We start from the raw sequence: 22,243 nt of genomic DNA, 5'->3' as shown, positions 1-22,243 counted from the left end.
TCCATGGCAGACGGACTAGGTGAATCCAGGTGAAAACTACGATCTCTTATTGATGCCACTTGTTAAATCCACTTCAATCAGTGTAGATGAAGGGGAGGAGACAGGTTAAAAAATGATTTTTAAGCCTTGAGTGGATTGTGCATGTGTGCCATTCAGAAGGTGAATGTGCCGATGAGCGGGGTATGGTAGTAATGTGCCAGGCACACCGGTTTATCTCAAGAACGGCAACGCTTCTGGGTTTTTTATGCTCAACAGTTTCCTGTGTGTATCAAGAATGGTCCACTACCCAAAGGGCATCCAGCCAACTTGACACAACTGTGGGAAGCATTGGAGTCAACATGGGTCAACATCCTTGTGGAACACTTTCAACACCGTGTCGAGTCCATGACCCGACAAATTGAGGCAGTTCTGAGGGCAAAAAGGGGTGCAACTCAATATTAGGAAGGTGTTCCTAATGTTTGGTATATTCATTGTACACTCCCTTGGGTGTGTACACACAGACACGGAGTGACATGGAGTGTTTACCCATTCCGACTACATAAATATGTTGTGGGTAAAAATAAGTCAGCTAGGATCAGTGAAGTCACCACCAGACAAACCTATTTTGACATGTACAGTAGGTGTTTGTTAGTGTGTAGGTATATTTAGTAAGTGTATATTGGTTATAAAGCACTGTTGGGTTTATGCAGAACAGGGTGAGATCAGATGTGATGTATACTAAAGAGTCTCTATGAAAGTCTTTTGTCTTTATTAAACAAACAAGTTTTAAATTCACCATATGAAAACCACACATACACGTCTCAATGATATACTTGATTATTTTCTCATCAAAAAGTGTCTTGGGAAAAACATTTAATAGTTGAATGGAAGTAATGAAATAGGCATTTGTGAACATCATATATCCTACACAGTACAAACAATATGTAGCAGACTTTGTAGGATTATATAGCACACAATGTCTGGATACAATATTCTACCATGGAATATTTAACACTGAAATCTGTTAATCTTGTTATTCCAAATGCATCTGTGGCTATTTTCTGTTGACAATGAAAATTAATCTGTGTTTAATGCAGGGTTTGATCTAAACGTCTAACGAGTGGAATGGTTACTTTCTATGTCAGAGTGGAATGGTTTTTCTGCTGGTGTATCCTGAGGTAGCTCCTCTCAGAGAACTTCTTCCCGCAGTGTGTACAGGTGAATGGCCTCTCTCCCGTGTGGATCTTCATGTGCATCTTCAGCTTGTGCTGGTGTGAGAACCTCTTCTCACACTGAGTACATCCATATGGTTTCTCCCCTGTGTGGACCCTCTGGTGCCTTTTCAGGTCACCAGCCTGGGCGAAGCGCATGTGACACTGGGTACAGCTGAAGGGTTTCACCCCAGTGTGGACCCTCTGGTGCCTCTTCAGACTGGACGAGTGGGAGAAACTGACCCGGCATAGGTGGCAGAGGAATGGTTTCTCCCCCGTGTGCACCCTCTGGTGAATCTCCACCTGTTTGGGGAATCTGAAGGCTTTCTCACAGAACGAACACGGGAAGCTCTTCTCTTTGGCGCAGCCACCTTTACAGATTCCATCTCCACTACTGTCATTTGTCAATGGGCTTGTGTAGCCATTTAGTGTTGAGGCACTGGCATTGTCTGAGTTCTGGTTTAACATTAGGAGAGTGTGAGGAGGATGAAGGCCAGGGAGTGTCTGTGTTGTTGCAGGGTCCATGTCCCAGTTGATAGATCCTATAGAAGGCAGGCTGAAGGCAGCACCTGCTAGGGGGTTAACCTGAGGTCCCATCAGTCTCTCTGAATCACAACTATAGGAGCAGGACAGAGCATCGCTAGCCGAGTCCGTTTCTATTCTCTTCCGCCACAAACTGACACCTCCCCGTCCCCGGAGACCAAGTCTACGCCTCGCCCAGGTCTCAGCCAGTCTGTTGTCATGGAGACTAAGTTCAGATGCCTGTTTCTGTCTGTGGTTAACAGTGTTGTACCCCAGCCCAGAGTTGAGGATGCTGTTCCATCCACTGACCTCCACTATGTCGCCTCTGGTCCTGGACTGCACAGTGATGTCATCCCCTGAGCCCTTGGATGCACCTGTCTGGGAATCCAAGATGGCTGTCCAGTCTCCTCTGTTAGCCTCCAGCCAACCACCTGCAGGAAGGGGTTACAAAATAGACTTTACAAACATGTCAGAGGAAACTCTACACATTTTGTTGAGTCAATTACCTGGTGAAGTAAATATTTAATGTTTTTTTTGTATTTAAAGAAGTTGTATTGATTTAATTTTATGAATGAAAATAAATAGCCAGGGGTATCAGTATTCCCATTGAAGATCTATTACTGTATGTAGGCTATTATGTATTTCTCCCTTACCTTGCTCCCCCATCTTTAGTCCACTCAGCAGATCAATGCTCTCTGGTCCGTTTTCTATTGTCTCCTCTTTGACCAGCAGCAGATCAGGCTTCCCATCCTCCATGTCTACTAACTAAGAGATACAGAGAGAGGATGTTGGATCCATAAATCTGATATGAGCACCCTGCTATTGAGCATCTCCTGATTGGGCAATGAGGGAATGCTATGAGTACTATGCAAACATGTTAGTTGATTTGATTGATTTCTTGACACTAATGTTTTGATAATTCAGTCTCACCTCAGTGAAAATGTGTGTGGACCTGTTCTGCTCAGCTGGTTCCTCTGTGGGTTCAGGAGGAGGTGTAGTCTGGTTGTCATCCATGACCATGGTCCCCTCAGGGTTCCCCAGATCCTCCTCACACCCCTCCTTCTTCACCAGCAGCACCTCTGGATCATCCTCCTCCTGGAAGAGAGGTGATACCGATTACAGACATACACTCCCTCAGGTACGTACACACAGATAAGAAACACACTTTCAACATGGAGTGTTTACCCATCCCCACTACGTTCGAGTCCTATACTGTAGTTACAGAATAGCTTCACTGTTGTTAAACCTATCATATAGCCTAGCGTCTATGATTGACTCTGTCACCCCATCCCCTTTTGTGCCTTCCTCCTAGTTCCCCTGTGTTCGCCCAACCTAAACTATTTTTATCTGTCCTGTTTTGTCTGATTTTTAAATTGCATTATTATCATGGTAGACCTGTTGTTGGTAAAGAATAAGTTGGCTATGATAAGTCGTCATTAGAGAAATCTGACTAAACTATTTTGAGGTGTACAATAGGTATGTTAGTGTAGGTATATTTAGTAAGTGTATATTGGGTATAAAGCGTAGTCAGATGAAGCATAATTAGAAGCATTTCATAAGTGTCAAAGGCTTTTATCGACAATTACATGGAGTTGATGCAAAGAATCAATATTTGTAGTGTTGACCCTTCTTTTTCAAGACCTCTGCAATCCACCCTGGCATGCTGTCAATTCATTTCTGGGCCATATCCTAACTGATGGCAGCCCGTTCTTGCATAATCAATGCTTTGAATTTGTGGGTTTTTGTTTGTCCACCCGCCTCTTGAGGATTGACCACAAGTTCTCAATGGGATTAAGGTCTGGGGTGTTTCCTGGCCATGGACCCAAAATATCTGTTTTGTTCCCCGAGCCACTTATCACTTTTGCCTTATGGCAAGGTGCTCCATCATGCTGGAAAATGCATTGTTCGTAACCAAACTGTTCCTGGATGGTTGGGAGAAGATGCTTTCGGAGGATGTGTTGGTACCATACTGTGTTCTTAGGCAGAATTGTGAGTGAGCCCACTCCCTTGGCTGAGAAGTAACCCCACACATGAATGGTCTCAGGATGCTTTACTGTTGGCATGACACAGGACTGATGGTAGCGCTCACCTTTTTCCGGATAGCCCCAAACAATCAGAAAGGGGATTCATGACTTTACTCCAGTCCTCAGCGGTCCATCCCCTGTACGTTTAGTAGAATATCAGTCTGTCCCTGATGTTTTTCCTGGAGAGAATTGGCTTCATTGCTGCCCTTCTTGACACTAGGCCATCCTCCAAAAGTCTTCGCCTCACTGTGCGTGCAGATGCACTCACTGCCTGCTGCCATTCCTGAGCAAGCTATGTACTGGTGGTGCCCCGATCCCGCAGCTGAATCAACTTTAGGAGACGGTTCTGGCTCTTGCTGGACTTTCTTGGGCGCCCTGAAGCCTTCTTCACAACAATTGATCCGCTCTCCTTGATGATCCTACAAATTGTTGATTCTGGTGCAATCTCACTGGCAACAATATCCTTTCCCCTTTGAAGCCCTTTTTGTGCAAAGCAACGATGACGACACGTGTTTCCTTGCAGGTAACCATGATTGACAGAGGAAGAACAATGATTCCAAGCACCACCCTCCTTTTGAAGCTTCCAGTCTGTTATTCAAACTCAATCAGCATGACAGAGTGATCTCCAGCCTTGTCCTCGTCAACACTCACACCTGTGTTAACGAGATAATCACTGACATGTCGTCAGCTGGTCCTTTTGTGGCAGGGCTGAAATGCAGTGGAAATGTTTTTGGGGGATTCAGTTAATTTGCATGGCAAAGAGGGACGTTGCAATTAATTGCAATTCAGCTGATCACTCTTCATAACATTCTGGAGTATATGCAAATTGCCATCATACAAACTGAGGCAGCAGACTTTGTGAAAATTAATATTTGTGTCATTCTCAAAGCTTTTGGCCACAACTGCATACTAAAGAGAGTCTCAATGAAAGTCTTAGAATGAAAAGTCCCATTTCTGTGTTTATTAACCATAAACAAGTTAATACACCATATGAAAACCACACAAAAACATAATTCTGCATAAACTACATTCATTTTCTCATTAAAAAAAGTGTCATGGGGGAAAAAAATTAAGTAGTTGAATGGAAGTAATGAAATAGGCATTTGTGAACATCATTATAGCCTACATACAATATGTAACATACTTTTTAGGCTTATGTATGCCTTAAACACTGAGTGTACAAAACATTAAGAACTCTTTCCATAACATAGACGGACCAGATAAGGCTAGGATCCCTTATTGAAATCACTTGATAAATCCATTTCAGTCAGTGTAGATGAAGGGGAAGAGACGGGTTAAAGGACTCTTGAGACAATTGAGATGTGTGTGTGTGTGTGTGTGTGTGTGTCATTCAGAGGGTGAATGGGCAAAACAAAAGATTTGACACACTGGTTTATGTCCAGAACTGCAACGTTGCTGGGTTTTTCATGCTCAACAGTTTCCTGTGTGTATCAAGAATGGTCTACCACCCAAAGGACATCCAGCCAACTTGACACAACTGTGGGAAGCATTGGACTCGACATGGGCCAGCCTCGATGAATTGAGGCTGTTCTGAGTGCAAAAGGGAGGGAGGGGGCAACTCAATATTAGGAAGGTGTTGGTAATGTTTGGTATCCTCAGTGTATGTCTGGATGCAATATTATACTCAGGAATATTTAATAATGAAATATGTTAGTTACTCTCCTTATTCCAAATGCATCTGTGGAGCTTTTCTGTTGACGATGAAAATGCACATAAATTGGAAGGAAGTGGCTGTACAATAACATGCCAGGGTCTCAGCGCTGAATGGGTTTTGAATGACAGACGTTCTGAACTTGAGCACCACACTACAAGAAGATGCATCCCTCCATCCGGCTAATTGGGCAACTTTTGCAAATGTTTTTATTGTCTGAGTGAGGGGAATGTAAATTAAGAGGGCTGTGGTCATGAAATTTTGTCAAACGGTTATTGTCATGCAAGAGACTGCAGGTCTCACGGTAATTGACCGTTAATTAACATAAACACGTTAAGCATCTCCAGGCCTCCGCCCATACAAGAAAAGGCCCATCTACATTTAAAAAAGTATAATAAATCAATTTAATATATACATCACAATAAATCCATTATTTATTTTAGTCAGGTCTAAATAAACATTATGATATGAAGAAAATGTATTTCAGAAGAACAGAGTATGAGTTGGCCTACTGTAGACCTATGTTATCTGGCTATGCTTCATGCCATAGGCTGTAGGCTTGTTAAGTCTAATGTCATTTATTTTATTTTACAGTAAGAAGAATATAATTGAACTTAGCTAAGTCATATTTTTCCAATTACTGCGCATATGAAGTGGCTATGTTGAGCGTACAAAAAGTTATCAATTGAAACAGGTCATTTTTGCTAGTTTTTTTTGTTATTTGGCAACTTTAGTTTTGAATGATACAAACCTTAGAATGCCTTAGAAAGCAAAACATATATGGGCTGCATGGTGTGACTATAGGATATTGATGATTTGAGAAAGTAGAAAGAAGAACAAGCTCGATCTCTGTTCCTTGCCTCAGGCTGCACAGCTGTTCTCTCATCAATTGATCATATTTGCACCCATCAGACTATTCTCAAATTAATCTAGTCTTTACTAATATGTAAAATGTCGATTTAGAATGGCCCATTATCAACAGTGGCCGATGAAAAATATTTCATCGGTTGGCACTCGAATAGCGAATGGAGGCCACCAACCTTGTTCCTGCAGCTACCCAATGCTTAATTTGGGAAACCAATTGAAATCTGTTCGGGAACATCGATAGTGAAACATATTTCACTAAACTGTTGACAGCCCGTCTGCGCGCTCGAGACAGAAATGAAGAGGAGCGAGGAGGAGATGGGAACGCCTGGCGGTGAGAAAGGTCATGTCTGACCCAATCAATTACTTTTTTTTAATGCCCTTTAACTAGGCTATTCAAAATCAAATACAAATTCACTAATTGTAGGCAAACTTGTAAGCCGCACTGCACTGCACAATCAATCAATGAACCAACAGCATCGCCTAGACCTATACATTCTCTCCCCGACACATGGAGCGTAGCAGAAAGTTACAAATCTATCCAGTATAATACAGGCCACACTCCGAGGCGATTACTCGAATTCGTTTACTTTGAGTATAGGCTAGACCAATTATGGACCAAAGACATCTTAAATCAGTTTTGTTTTATGTTTTTCTGCCATGCGTAATACGCGGTAGGCTATGTACTGGATAAAAGGCACAATCATAATTCCGTTTTTTTTTTCGGGTTTAGGCTCATACAAATCATTAAAATCCAGACTGAAAATATTTACACAAGAAGCAATCTAATATCACACAGTCAAACTCTGTCATTTAGTAAGTTCATCATTCTGCGATTCTCATAAACTCTGTGTGTATGGGTGTTTTGAATGAATCATCACCTTTGAAAGTGCTGTCCATTTCGTTGTTAGGATTTGAAACAACATCCAGAACGACCATGTTTCACACTGTTTCAACCTGCTGTTGGTTAGAGGGACAATAGAGCCATTAGGACCTGATGGTTGTTAGCAAGTTGGGTACTAACAAAGCATGTCCAGAGTGCATAAAGTGAGATCACCATGACAAGTGGAATTTTACTGCAGTCATGACTGCTGGTGTGGCAGTAATATGGTCACTGCAACAGCCCTAGTTACAAGATGACATGGCGTTATACCCTGGGTTGTCCTGAACAGAATGAGCCTGTTTGTTGTATTGTGAAGAGTTGCCGCAGACCACGCATTTGAATTTACTTATGACTATTCCATGCGCATGGAAATTTAAGATCTGCTTCTCTGAATTGCCTTGTGTGAAAGCCTAACACTATGTTAGACATATTTTATAATTCAGCGTTTATAATTCATGTTGGCATTAGAACAAGGTTTCAAATGATGAACACCTGACCCAGATTGTGCTTTGTAAAAGGACTGTGTTTGGATTGCTTAAACAACAGTCCTTGTGTAAAGGCTGGGATGCAGGGTTGTGTTCCAAACAAAACCACCACAAGTGTGCTTGCTCCAGTTCCTCAACGGCACAGCTAGGAGAGCTAAAAATATCACCTTAAAGTTGAAGACTCTTCTTTAAGATATAAAAGTGCATTGACATTACTTAGGAACAGTGTACAATTTGGAGAGGTGTGTTGCCACTTGGAAACACCAATTACACCTCACTCAAACCCTTATAATTTTTGTTGTCTTATGTTGCACCTACCCTACATCCAGGAATATTCTTATTACGTTACTGAAAGTATCCAGAGTATTTTCTGATTTAGTTTTAAACATATGTGGCATAAGTAGAGTAAAACATAAGTAGAGTAAATGTAAAATGTGCATAAAATCAACAATGTAATGTTTGGATTCAGTCTTGTCAGGTGAACTGTTGTGTCCTCACTTTTAGTCTAATAACTTTCACATAATCTCCAAACTGTTCCCCTTTGATTGCTACCATGGTTATGCATATGCTTTCCCTATTTCCTCTGTAAGAAACATTTCAATTTAGCTCCATCCATATAGGCCAATTCCCACAAGTGTAAGGGGTTAAAGTAGGGTTTGACCTAAACGTCAGATGCCATCGAGTGGAATGGTTACTTTATGTTATAGAGTGGAATGTTTTTTCTTCTGGTGTATTCTGAGGTAGCTCTTCTCTGAGAACCTCTTCCCACAGTGCGCACATGCGAACGGCCTTTCTCCCGTGTGGACCTTCAGGTGCATCTTCAGATGGTGCTGGCGGGAAAACCTCTTCTCACACTGGGGGCAGTTGTAGGGTTTCTCCCCTGTGTGGATTCTATGGTGCCGCTTCAGGTCACCAGCCTGGGCAAAGCGCATGTGACACTGGGTACAGCTGAAGGGTTTCTCCCCTGTGTGTACCCTCTGGTGGATCTCCACCTTCTGGGGGCAGCTGAAGCCTTTGCTACAGAACATGCAGAGGAACCGTTTCTCTTTACTATTGCCTGATGTGGCTCCCCCTCCCTGAGCCTGGGCTCTAGCCCTGTCGTTTGAGTTCAATACCTGATCGAAAAGGCTGCGTTCGTGTGAATCGGAAGGCCCCATTGAAGTGGACACTGGGTTGTAATCCTTGAGTGTGTGTAAAGGGGAGTGGGTCGTGTTATTTGGATTAGTCTCTAAGCTTTCCCTGTAATCTAAGAAATCGCTGCCCTGTGAGAGTCTGTATCCTAGGTGACTATCTGCATTCCATGTGGGAGAAATGTCGCCCTCCACTTTCACAGTCACTTCATCTTCGACCAAACCCTCCCCTTTCTTATCTAAGCACCTTTCCGGGTATACACTACTACTGTACTGGTTCCAGACCTCTCTAGACAGATCAGTCTGTGCCTCTAAACCCAAAGGCATGTTGTCAGGGTCCATCTCTGTAGTAGAAGAACAAGACGGATCATTGCCAGTCTCTAACGCATCCCGATGGGAATGAAATGTCCTCGGGCTACCGTAAAGTGAATACTCTGAGCCGGGAGCAGGAAGACAGCCCAGTCCCCCCAGTCTCTCTGGGTGTGACCTGTGGTCAGATCCTGTGTTTAAAAGCCTTTGTGTTACAGTAAAAGTCTTGGTGTCTGTCTCTGACTTGATGGCGTTCTGCGTTCCACTGACCTCCGAGATGCTGCGTTGGGTCCTTGGCAGCGCTGGGGCAGTTGTGGTGTCCTCCGTGGCTACAGGGGGCGCTCCAGTCTGGATGTCTCTTATGTGCCATGGGTCCTCCTCTCCTTCAGACCTCTCCTGCTTGGCCCTAAGACCTACAGCCTCTGCAGACTGACACAAGAAGAGAGGAGGTTATTACAGGTACAATATTAGTTAAATTAGATAAATGTCTCACAAGCTCTAATGAGGATGTACATGTAAGCAAGTGACTAGCTGAGATGTACTGTTACACTGACCTCTATCACGATAACGTGCTGGGTTGAGGTTCCACTCCCCTCATCAACATTTATTGGTTGGTCATCTCTCCATGTATTGTGTTCCGCTGTCTTCACAAAGCTCCTGTAGTCTCCAGTGAGATGTTCTTCACCTGAGAGAGTGATTGGGGGGGAAATGAGGTGGTTAGGTTAGCCACTGTCAATGCTGAATGGTATATTTGACCCTATTGACACTGTGTAAAATTGGCAAGGATGTAAGGTAACACTTCGGATTACTTCTTGATATAGAGTACTAATTATAGATCGATATTATGTTCCATGTATTATATTGTTTCAAATTAGTAAATAATAGGAAATGCAGAAAATCAATGATCTGTTTAGAATATGATAGTGTCTTTGTGCAAGATAGATAAGTAATCAGGGGAATTTATTGCATACTTCCCAAAAATTGACCAAGACCGAATTCTGGCTAAATGGAAATTTCACCGCTGCTCTATTTCACTATATATGTCCATGAATATGTTATTAACACAGCATTTTTCATAAAGAATCGAGAATTTGCTCACTACACGCATATATGAGCGTTTCTGCATTTCACCGGTAGAAACGGGCCATCCACATTTATTGGTTGTAAGTGAACCACAACATCCAGAATTCATAGCGATTTCAAGACGTAGTACCGTCCCGGTAGAGGTGGATCCAGTTGATGTGAATACTCTCATTGAGAAATATCCAAATGCCAGTATTTGTAGGCAGCACTTTCAGCCAGGGGATTTCGAAACGGACCTGAAGTCTCAACTAATGAGGTTGCCAGGTGTCACCCCTATCATCACATGCACCTGCTCCCCATCATTACGCACCCCTGGTCTTCTTCATCACCTTGATTACGCTCCCTTTATTTAGCCCTCTGTGGCCTAGTGGTTTTGTTCACGTTCAGTACGCATCTCCTGTTTTGTTTATCTGCCTTGTTCGTGTTTATTAAACTCCCCTTCTGCACCTGCTTCCTGACTCCAAGCGCATACCTTACACCAGACCGTCGAACGTTGAAAAGTGATGCTATTCCATTGATTTGTCCACTTCAAAAGAGTAAGGCATCCGATCAGTGCAGCAAAGAAGATGTCTAACTGAGGTAACTTAGCTAACGTTAACCCTACATTCATGTACATATCACTTCAATTACCTTAACACGTTACATACTGCCTTACTCATTTCATATGTATATACTGTATTTTAGTCTATACCACTCCGGCATTGCTCATCCTAATATTTGTTAAATCCATTATGTTACATGTGTATTGTTAATTGTTAGATACTAATGCACTCTTGGCTCCAACTGCAATAACATCTGCTAAATATGTGTATGTGACCAATAAAACATTGATTTTAACTATCTTTCACGGTAAAGTCTACACCTGTTGTATTCAGCCGCATGTGACAAATAAAATGCTTTTTGGTTTAGCTAACTAGCAAGCGAAATACACGTGTTTATCTAAACCAAAATCTAGCTCGCTTTCATAATACCTAAACATTCCAGGGGGAGGGGGTTCAAACAATGAACATAAAAAGGTTCAAACAATGAAAATAACCTTAAGAAGCTTTTGGGAATCAACTCTTAACCTACGAAGTCTGGGGCCTGCTAGTTTTATGTTCTACCTGATCATTAAATCGCACCCACTTGGGCTGGGTTTCCCAAAACCATTAGAGCACCGCGATCTTAATTCCATTGAGACGAAAGATTCTTAGTGCTACGATTATTTTGTGAAACCCAGGTCTAAATCAGTCCCTCATTGACTGAGTGTAATGCATACAGTGGGGAGAACAAGTATTTGATACACTGCTGATTTTGCAGGTTTTCCTACTTACAAAGCATGTAGAGGTCTGTACATTTTATCATAGGTACACTTCAACTGTGAGACAATCTAAAACAAAAATCCAGAATTGTATTGTATGACATAAGTATTTGATAAATCAGAACTTAATATTTGGTACAGAAACCTTTGTTTGCAATTACAGAGATCATACGTTTCCTGTAGTTCTTGACCAGGTTTGCACACACTACAGCAGGGATTTTGGCTCACTCCTCCATACAGACCTTCTCCAGATCCTTCAGGTTTCGGGGCTGTCGCTGGGCAATACGGACTTTCAGCTCCCTCCAAAGATGTCCTATTGGGTTCAGGTCTGGAGACTGGCTAGGCCACTCCAGGATCTTGAGATGCTTCTTACGGAACCACTCCTTTTACTGTATGTATACAGTACCAGTCAAGTTTGGACCCACCTACTCATTCAATGGCTTTTCTTTAATTTGACTTTTCTCCATTGTAGAATAATAGTACAGATATCAGAACTATGAAATAGCACATATGGAATCTAGAAAGCAAAAAAAGTGTTAAACAAATCAAAATATATTTTAGATGATTCAAAGTAGACACCCTTTGCACACTCTTGGCATTCTCTCAACCAGCTTCATGAGGAATGCTTTTCCAACCGTCTTGAAGGAGTTCCCACATGCTGAGCACTTGTTGGCTGCTTTTCCTTCACTCTGCGGTCCAATTCATCCCAAACCATCTCAATTGGGTTGAGGTCGGGTGATTGATTCCATATGTGTTGTTTCATTGTCTTCACTATTATTCTACAATGTAGAAAATAGGACAAAATAAATAAAAAAAACCCTGCAATGAGTAGGTGCGTCCAAACAGTTGATTGGTACTGTATAATGGAGTTTGATCAAATTTTTATATTTTAAAAATTGTCAGTACAATTGTGAAACAAGTGACAACATGATTCCATTTGCATCAGAAACCAATACTGTTGACTTCAAATTCGATCAATTCATTGTGATATTCATGAAATACATTTGTCTAAACTACCTACAATCGTACTGCTAAAACAAATGATGCAGGGAGTTGGTGTATCATTTGTTGGCAAGTAAACATGTTTCAATAAAACAGTTGATTTTATATTGCAAATAGATTTAACGATAGAAGACATGGCTTGTATTCCAGACAGTCTATTTGCTCTGGAGACGAGGTGACTTTACACAGTAGTATGCAGGAACAGTTATGACAATGTAGGGCATATATATATATATATTAGTACAACAAAAAAATATATAAATACTACAGTTTTACAAAGGGAATACTTGCATATGACGTATGTGAGGTGTTCAGAGTCACTTTGATACAAGGGGAGATTGTTATGGGACCTTTCACATGTCCTTGAGTCATCAACTTCTTTGTATCTAAGTGGTATTGTCTGTGCGCAAAAGACAAAAACACTATTAGAAATGAATGGGCAATCATTGTGTAGCAGCAAGATGTGGAATGAGACATGTTTTGGACCCCAGGGAGAGTATCTGCTGCTTTTGCAACAGCTAATGGGGATCCTAACCAAATACAAAATGTTAGCTAGCTAGCTCCAACATGGGTATAGTTACTCATGAGTCATAAAGCCAAAGTCACACATTTACGCTTCGCAAAGCATTTCTTCAGTTTTGCTCCCAATGACCTGCACTGAGGCTAGTTAATTATAACACTAGACTACAGTACATTTTAGGTATAGTGAACAAAGCTAGCTAGCTAAACTTTATCTTGACTTGTAGTGGTACTAGCTAGCATCATTATGGCCGAACTGATCACAATTGTACTGAATAACACTGCCTCGTGTAAAAAGAGAGCTTATATTGCTACCAACAACAAAACTTACTCATTATCCCAGTTGGTCTTGACTGCCACCATCAGTTGAGCTAGGACAGGGATGGGTAACTCCAGTCCTCGGGGCCTGATCGGTGTCACACTTTTGCTCCAGCCCTAGTTAACACACCTAACTCCAATAATCAACTAATCATCATCTTCAGTTTAGAATGTAATTTGTTTAATCAGCTGTGTTTGCTAGGGGAAAAAGTGACCACTCCAGCTCCGAGGACTAGATTTGCTCATGTAACAGGGTTATATTGGTGATTCCCCTTGCCAATTGGTTTTTGTCTTGCCTTCGCCTACTCAACATGGCATCTTATTGGCTGGTTTGCGTAGCTTGCTTACGAGGATGTTTCAGTTAGACTCGTCCCAGTGAACAAGCACCAAACCAGTGGTAAGTTGTTGGTTGCAAAGCACTGTACGTCAAGTGATTTTTATACCCCCACATGATGATTTAAATGTACAATTTATATCAATTTGTTTGCAAATGTTATTAGAACACCACACAAGATTTAGCATTTTTCTTTTGGTGCATATTTGTTATGCATTTTGTTGTAAAGAATTCCAGCTAATATTAGCTAGCAACTTACTGTGTCTGGTGGGGGGCTTGTATATTGTGTACAGTGCGTGAGTGCAGAGTTGGATGATGAGCTGTACATTGCATGACGTGCAATTTTGTGCTGTTTCTATCAGAATAAAGCTCCATGACTGGTGCTACAAGTTGGAGTTCGTGTCGATGATTGATTTCTACACAACGCAAGAAGAGTACTGTTACACCCATGCCTGATCTATGAGGCTCTGAAGAGCCTGCTTTCAGGGTGGGAACACAATTGGACAAGGAAGTGTCTTGTTTTGCACACCTTGTACAAAATAATAAAATGCAGTACTACAGGATATTTCTTAACGTTGCCCTTTATTAGCTAGCTATAACTGGCATGTTCACTTATCGCCAATCAGGATCAAACTGCCCATGACCTAAACATTTGGTTGGTCTAAACCAATCATAGCACAGTATGTCAGTAAAATGAATCCCATTACAATTCAGTATGTTTACACATGAATATTACATCTCCCTTTTAAAACAAATGTTTACATATTCTAAGGGTTTCTTTTGAATATATGGTCTGTACCGTAATTTCCGGACTATAAGCCGCTACTTTATTCCCACACTTTGAACCTCGCGGTTTATACAATGACGCGGCTAATTTATGGATTTTTCCCGCTTTCACAAGATTCATGCCGCCAAAAAACTGAGCACCGTCACATAATGTGACGTAAATCGAGCGCGCTCAAACATCCCATCATTCTGATTACGGTAGTAATTGTGTCACACTCATCATGGCAAAGACACAGAGAAATGCATATGATGCAGCTTTCAAGTTGAAGGCGATTCAATCTGGCTGTTGGAAAAGGAAATAGAGCTGCTGCATGGGAGCTTGGCCTTAATGAGTCGATGATAAGACGTTGGAAACCGCAGCGTGAGAAACTGACTCAGTGCAGAAAGACAACAAAAGCTTTCAGAGGGAAGAAAAGCAGATGGCCCAAAGTATTTGCAGCCACTCGACATCAGTGTAAATCGTGCATTTAAGGTGGCGCTCCTTGTTCAGTGGGAGGCTTGGATGACAAGTGGGGAGAAATCCTTCACTAAAACGGGCCGCAGGCGAAGAGCATCTTATGGTCAAGTCTGCCAGTGGGTCCTGACAGCGTGGAGCATTGTCAAAAAATCCACTATCATCAACGGGTTTCGAAAGGCTGGACTGCTGCGTGTTGAAGGGGCAGCATGAGCTCAGCGGGGTATTTGCCTCCGGATGAAAGTGACGAGAGCGACAATGAAAATGATCCAACATCGGATGAAGCAATTCTGAGGCTATTCAACTCCGACACCGAAGGAGATGACTTCAGTGGTTTCAGTGCACAGGAGGAGGAAGATGGTGACCAATGACTTTCTTGGTAGGCTACTGTTTTAATTTTTGTTACAAGCCGTGTTTCGTTTAACGGCTGTGTAAAGTTCATTTGTTTCAATGTACCGGTAGGCACCTGCGGCTTATAGACGTGCGGCTTATTTATGTACAAAATACATGTTTTTTTAAATTCAGTGGGTGGGTGTGGTTTATATTCAGGTGCGCTTAATAATCCAGCAATTACGGTAGTTTGAACTCAAGGTAAGTAACCATTTATATTGCATACTACACCAAATGAATCAAGACTCAAACAATAATCCAACATACTGTTACTTTTCAAACAAGGGATTCTCAGCAACTCAGCTTTCACTGTAGAAATAACATCTTGATATTTCAAACAAATACAATACCAAAGCATTAAGTGAACTTTCAATAACAAGTTTACAGTTGAACTCTTTTAGGGCACCGATCCGCCGACACCCTTTGACATTTCACAGGTCTAGGACAGCTCTGGGCTTGACCTCTCTTCCTGACCTTGTGCGATATGATGCTGTATCAGTCAACAGTTCTTGTGGTGTTGCAGGTATTCAGGTAAGTATGTTGTGTGTGTGTAGTCCATCACATTCTCTTTCAGGGGAACAGTTAATCTCAGTGTGTTCTGTGTTCAGTAGGTGACGACGATTGCGGCGGTATACCGCCCCTGCGGTGTGGACGTGATATGAACATTCAGTGTCAGCTGGCTGGATGACGACTGCTGGCTTCCAGAGGCCATGCTCCTGGATTCTAACTGACTCTCCGTCGATCAGTGGTGGCAGTGGTCTAGCTGACCTGTCGTAGTATCGCATTTTGTTGTTGTCTGCTAGTTGGTGCTGGGAAGGATTGAGCAAAGTCTGCGGCTCATCAACAGCTGGGCTGGTGATTGGAAGTTGTCAACTGGAGTGTTGCGGTATTCAAGGAGACTGAGGCTGCTATCCTTATAGGTAAGAAACTTCCGGGAGAGTGTGTCTGCAACAAGGATGTCTTTGCCTGGACGGTGAGTGATTGTGAAGTCATATTTTTGTAGTTTAAGGAGCATTCTCTGTAGCCTTGGCGGGGCAGCGGCTAGTGGTTTCCTCACGATTGACTCAAGGGGCTTGTGGTCGGATTCCACAATGACTTGTCGTCCATATGTACTGATGGAAACATTTACATCCGAACAGAATGGCGTAGAGCTCCTTTTTGATTTGAGCGTAGTTGATTTCACAGTCTGAGAGATTTGGAAGCGTAGCTGATGGCCTTCTTGCAGTAGCACTGCACCTTGTCCATACTTTGACGCGTCCACTTTGACGCGTCTGAGCTCTTTGTCGGGGTCGTAGTAGGCAAGGATTGGTCCTGGTTCTCTTGTGATCAAGTCTTTCTCATCCTGGAGAGCAATGTCGTGTTGCTTGTCCCAGAGAAAATCACTGGACTGCTTTAGCAGTTGACACAGAGGTGTATTAGCATTGGAGGGGCTGGGAGCGAACTTGGATAAGTAGTTAACCATGCCATGCACTGTTTCCAGCTCTGCACGGTTCTTTGGTGGCTCCGTTTATTTTATGGCTAAGATCTTCTGTGGATCTGGCTTGATTCCAGTCGCTGTGAGAAGATGTCTAAAGCAGCTGACCTCTAGCGCCGACTGTGCACTTCTCGGGGTTGAGCCGGACTCCTCTCTCGCGGGACCTTTGCAGCATCGTGCAGAGTTTTTGGTCGTGCTCCTCTTTGGTTCGACCATAGACAAGGATGTCGTCCACAATTGCCACAACTCCATCGAGGCCTTCGTACACTTCTTCGATCTTTCGCTGAAACTCGTCTTGGGGTGAGATAATCCCAAAAGGCAGGCGACAGAACCTGTAGCGTCCAAAAGGTGTGTTGAATGTTGTGTGCTTGATAGCCTGATCTAGCGTCCATGACACTGAAGTAGTGTGATCCCGCTAGCTTGTGTGTGACGCCATCTAGCGTCGGTAAAGGATAATGGGGGCGTTAGATAGCCTTGTTCAAGTCTCTTAGGTCGAGACATACTCGGAGCTTGCCTGTGTGTGGTTCCACCACCACTAATGCGTTTACCCAGTCAGTCGGTTCTGTAACCTTGGTGACTATGTCAGATTGCTCCATGCTCTCCAACTCTTTCTTCAGAGGGGCACGGAGAGCAAGGGGAATCTTTCTCGGTGGGCAGACCACAGGGGTTGCATCTGGGTCAAGGTGAATGGTACATTCTCCTGGGAATAATCCTATTCCTGTAAAAACATCAGCAAACTCCTCCAGTACATTGTCTTGTCTCTACTGGTGCTGTCACTGATAAAACTATCTTGATGAGGTCCATGTCTAAACATGCTTTAAGACCTAGCACTGCAGGTGCTCTAGTGTCAACAACATAAGTCCAACATCATGTCACTTTCCTTGTATTTGCATTTGAAAGTGCATGTGCCTTTTACTGGGAGCTGTTCACCACCATAAGCAGTCAGTCTGCACCTGTTGGGCTGTAACTCACATTCAAATGTCAAGCTGCGGTACTTATTCAGAGGAATAATGTTTACTTTGTGCCTTGTGTTCCTATCTCAATGTCTCACTGAATCAATAAACAGTTCATCAGCGTTTGACTCTGACATTTCATCTTCACTCACTGTGTGTACTGTTTTTCCACGGTAAGCTCTGCACACTGTTGCAAAGTGGTTCCATTTTCCACATTTAGTACACTGTTTGCCTTTAGCTGGGCAATTTCCTTGTTCGCCATGCACTTTATCCACATGTTTTGGGGCGTTTTGAGTCTGTCGCTCTGTTTTGGAGTTATGTCTCTCTCCGTTCTAAAACACGCTCTCTGGGCACCGGAGGTGTGCTTTGATGTCGGCCTGACTGCGTGCACTGCTTGTTCACGTGATGCACTCGTGCTGCCGCGCTAAATGGTTTTCTGAGTCTGTGCTAGCTCGTGAGATCTGGCTATGTCGATAACTTTGTCCAGCGTTACCTCAGACCCAACATTCAAAAGTTTCTCTCTCACTCACGGTGAGTGTATTCCAAATACAATTACGGTCCCTGACCATCCCATCCTTGTTTGCATAAATCAGTCTTTCACAAGCAGACGCAGCTCTGTCAAACTGTTTGAAAGACTCGCTAGTATGAGGATTCTGTGTTATGCACTATAGCCCGTTACCATGTATGTGATTGAATATCTGCTGTTGGCTTGTGTGGAGGTATGTGTTATGCAACATAGCTGACTTAACATTGTTAAGTTTCAGGGCCATGGGCCTTTCTCTTGATGGAAAAATACAGAATAACATGACAGGAACTGTGCAATGAGTTTGGGTGGGCACATTCAGAACGTAGTGTTGCGAGAACAAACTGTCTTTTGTTAGATAACAGGAGCCAGGTGCCTGATGACTGTATATTCTACACAGCTACAACGACTGACCACTGAAGCGCTTAGGGGGCTGGGACCAGCCTCTGCGCCAACAATCAACGATAGGCTGGGTGAGTTTAAACCATGCCCAGTCTCCACTCTGACAGGCCGGCTCGGAAGCAGGAACTACCTCTGTCAGAGTATATTTATATCTTTGTCAGGAACAAGTCCGTTCTCTGTTTGCCCTGCGAGGTTTGACAGAGAGCCGTATATACGAAAATTGCATTTACCACTTATTGCTTAGCTAATATAAAATACATGGTATACAATCGGTGACTCAATGTCATGTTTATCCTGATACCAGATTTGAATTGACACAACCCTGACACTAGCTCCCTGTACTTTCTCATGGAATTTGTACCTAACGAAAATTGTATTGGTCTTCGGCACAACATATGCTTCAAAACGATCGTAGTATGTTTTCAGTACCTTTTGATTCAGCCTCGGTAAGTGTCGTGGTGTTGTAAATATCTCTCCCTTTTTCACCGATCCAGAGGAGCAGGTAGCTGCATGTTTCCTCTTTCCTTCAGAGGACCCGTGAACATTAGCTCCACATGCTGTTTGTACTTACGCCATGCATCGGGTAAGTTTGTAGACTCCCAGTCCATTCGAGGTGAAGGAACTCCATCTTGTAAGACCTTTTACTATGACACCATGTCTTGTTTTGCACACTTTGTACAAAATAATAAAATGCAGTACTACAGGATGTTGCTCTTTATTAGCTAGCTATAACTGGCATGTTCACGTATAGCCAAACTGCCCATGACCTAACCATTTGGGTAGTCTTAACCAATCATAGCACAGTATGATTATGGCGGTAAAATGCATCCAATTACAATTCAGTATGTTTACACACATGAATATTACAGGGCTGCCCGTTGGCCTGGCAACATCTGCTGAGCTCACCAAAGTTAATCATGCTTTCCATATGTCCTGCTTGGGCCAGTACATTTTCAAACTCCAAAACAGAAAAAGTATATTTGTATTTTAATAATTTACAATCTTGCCGACATCTGACGCTTCACAGTTATCAAGCAGCATTCGGTTTCCAAGCTGAGGCAAGAATGTCAAGACTTGCCCTCTCGGTCTAGACTCGAGAGCCCCGCCTGAGTATGGCCTGATACTCACGCTAGACCCCTCACAGCGGAGGCAAGGTTGAACATCGGCAGACGTATTTCACCAACACAGAATAAAAGTCCTCCGCCAGACATGCCATTATTAGCAAATAAAGGTTTACGTAGGCCTACACTATGTAGCTGCTTGCTTGTCAAGACAAATTTACACATTACTTGTTGGTAAATATGAATATTGTAATAATGCTATTGTGTAGTCTATATAATTGTTTAAAACCAGCTTAATTCCAGAAGCTGTTAATGAGCTATGTCGTTTTTTTGTTGTTCTTGTCGCACTGCTTTGCTTTATCTTGGCCAGGTCGCAGTTGTAAATGAGAACTTGTTCTCAACTGGCCTACCTGGTGAAATAAAAAATACAAATGTATCATCGGAATATCAACTGGTGGGTGGCAGTCACAACCCCTCATTCAGCCGGTAAAATCTCCGGTAAAAACAACTATTGAAAAGAGCGGGATCCTAGGTTTCCAGTGCTGTTTGATTAATTTCATTTTTACAACGAGGGTCTGCCATGACAATATACAAAGTAACAGCATGAAGCTTTTTCCAAACAATCGGTGTAAATATCAGATGGTATGGTTGGCTACAAGGTACTTGCGCAGGCTGCAAATGAAGCGACCCATGATTGAAATTCTGCATGTTCAATTTGCCTTCCTATAATCTTGGCTCGGAACAGTCATTTTTTTTCATTTGGGCCAGTAGTTTTCACATGGTACTAGAAAATGTACCTGAATTTCAAGCCCTGCAATGGCTCTATTGAACGGGGACAACCATATCTATTCGTGATCGTGCAATTAGCGAAACAATAATTGCTACAAAACATGACTCCATTATGTAGTAACATATTAACACATGTAATAACGCATTCACTGACTGTTGACTGCCTGTGGCCTAAGCATGATAGAATAGCTTGCACACTGTCATAAACTTTCCCCTCCCCCTGTCCTTCTGTAGATACTAACCCGCACTGGTACTACCCCGTACGTGGGACTGACTGAGATAACATATACACTGAACATAAACACTGAAATTCCTAAACATACACTCACCCCTTCGGGATGGGCTCCAAAGACAAAAAACTCTGTCAAGAACCAATGGGATACGGACATCAGGCTGGAGGGGACTGTCTATCACCTACAAGCAACCTACCAGAAGCCAAGACTACCAGAATCTACCTACGTCATTCTATGTATAAATTATCATGCACGCTTTGTCTTCGGCGGGCGTTCCAGCTGTCTCTCTCTGAGTCAAGTGTGAATGAGCCCGTGCACGCCTGATCAATACTTTTCATTGTAATAAACAGCCTTATATATATTTTATTCCACCGTGTCCTGGTTCATGACCGAGTCCAGTTCCTCTAATCTTATCATCAACAATTCATTTTTAGATCAGACAGCACGTTCAATCAACTGATGGCTTTATCAGTGTAACTATCTGGCACGAACATTTTAAAATACCGCTATAGTGCATCATTATTTCTTTAACACCTCATCACTCAGAATTATGTAGGTGAAGTGGTTAAACACCCCAAATATTGTATAGTGGTGAATCTTTCCCTTTTAACCGTAGAATGTAATGCATCTAAAGGCACAAGCACGGAGAGGAACCGGGCGACAGGCCTCCTGCAAAATGTACCTCTTGTCATTTCTCTGTATCTGTCGAGGATCTTGACACTACTGGGACGACTGACGAGGACGCGATCTTGCGTTGTCTCTGCGCGCTCCCGTGCCACCTTCAGTTCCAGTAGTTGTAGTTTCCTCCGTAATGTTCTGTTTTCTTTCTGGCTTTGAGTTATTTCCAAACGAAACACTGCATAGTCGTCGTCTACGAGTTTACAGACCTCTGTCACTGCTGCATTCGCTAGCACCTCCATGATGGAGGCTATTTGCGTGTGAAGAACCATACAGTTAGCCATTGTTAGCATCTAGCTAGCTTTACCTAGATAACGTCTATCAACCAAGTCCGGTCACCAACGCGAATTAAAGACTACCTGGGACAAGTATGTGATGCTGTGCAATTAAATGAGCCCATGGTATTAATAAATGTCTGAAAAACAACAATAACGCTAACTTGGAAATGATTATTGGTCACTGTTCACTTCCGTTTACTACTTCTTCTGAAAGGTACACACACCGCCACCTACTGTACTGGAGTGTGAGGCCGGTTACGGGAAACCCTGCTATAGAGCAGTAGCAGTGCTTGGGTAAAATCTCTGGGGAAGCCATGCACCCCCCCCCCCCCTTGTTGTTTGCTCTGTAACTTCTTAATTCATATGCCTTGCGAAAGTGATATATATATAATATGTATATAGGTCTAAAGGCAGAGACAATAAGACTGGCAGAATAAATTCAACCATACCTTTTTGTTTTATAAAAAAAACTGATAGCAACCTCTGTCCAGTACAATCCACAAAGCATATTGCATGTACAGTAACAGACCGTTACAGGACCCACAGCATGGTCAAGCCAGTAAATGTTTCCGACATTTTTGGACCAC

General features: G+C 42.7%; 1 protein-coding gene across 4 annotated transcripts in view; it reads right to left on the bottom strand.

Annotated features, from left to right (window-relative positions):
* The window catches only part of LOC118363001 (sal-like protein 4), a 29,848-nt gene extending 8,005 nt beyond the window's left edge, over positions 1–21,843 (bottom strand). The window contains exons 1-6 of one of the 4 annotated variants that reach the window (XM_052485248.1): positions 21,383–21,843; positions 9,634–9,764; positions 9,350–9,508; positions 2,643–2,807; positions 2,366–2,477; positions 2,022–2,143 (exon numbers count right to left, since the gene is read on the bottom strand). In XM_052485248.1, coding sequence (XP_052341208.1) covers positions 2,022–2,143; positions 2,366–2,477; positions 2,643–2,807; positions 9,350–9,508; positions 9,634–9,764; positions 21,383–21,671 — 978 coding nt within the window. In that variant the 5' untranslated portion in view covers positions 21,672–21,843. Of the gene's footprint in view, positions 1–760; positions 2,144–2,365; positions 2,478–2,642; positions 2,808–7,153; positions 7,233–9,349; positions 9,509–9,633; positions 9,765–10,210; positions 10,577–21,382 lie in introns of those variants that run through there. The other 3 variants (XM_035743758.2, XM_035743757.2, XM_052485249.1) reach the window with 3 other exon arrangements.
* Between the last annotated feature and the right edge of the window lie 400 nt (positions 21,844–22,243).

Source organism: Oncorhynchus keta, chromosome 29, assembly GCF_023373465.1.
Source record: "Oncorhynchus keta strain PuntledgeMale-10-30-2019 chromosome 29, Oket_V2, whole genome shotgun sequence".
NCBI classification, from domain to species: domain Eukaryota; kingdom Metazoa; phylum Chordata; class Actinopteri; order Salmoniformes; family Salmonidae; genus Oncorhynchus; species Oncorhynchus keta.
The sequence above is the reverse complement of the archived record's forward strand: the minus strand, read 5'-3'. Positions and strand labels throughout refer to the sequence as shown.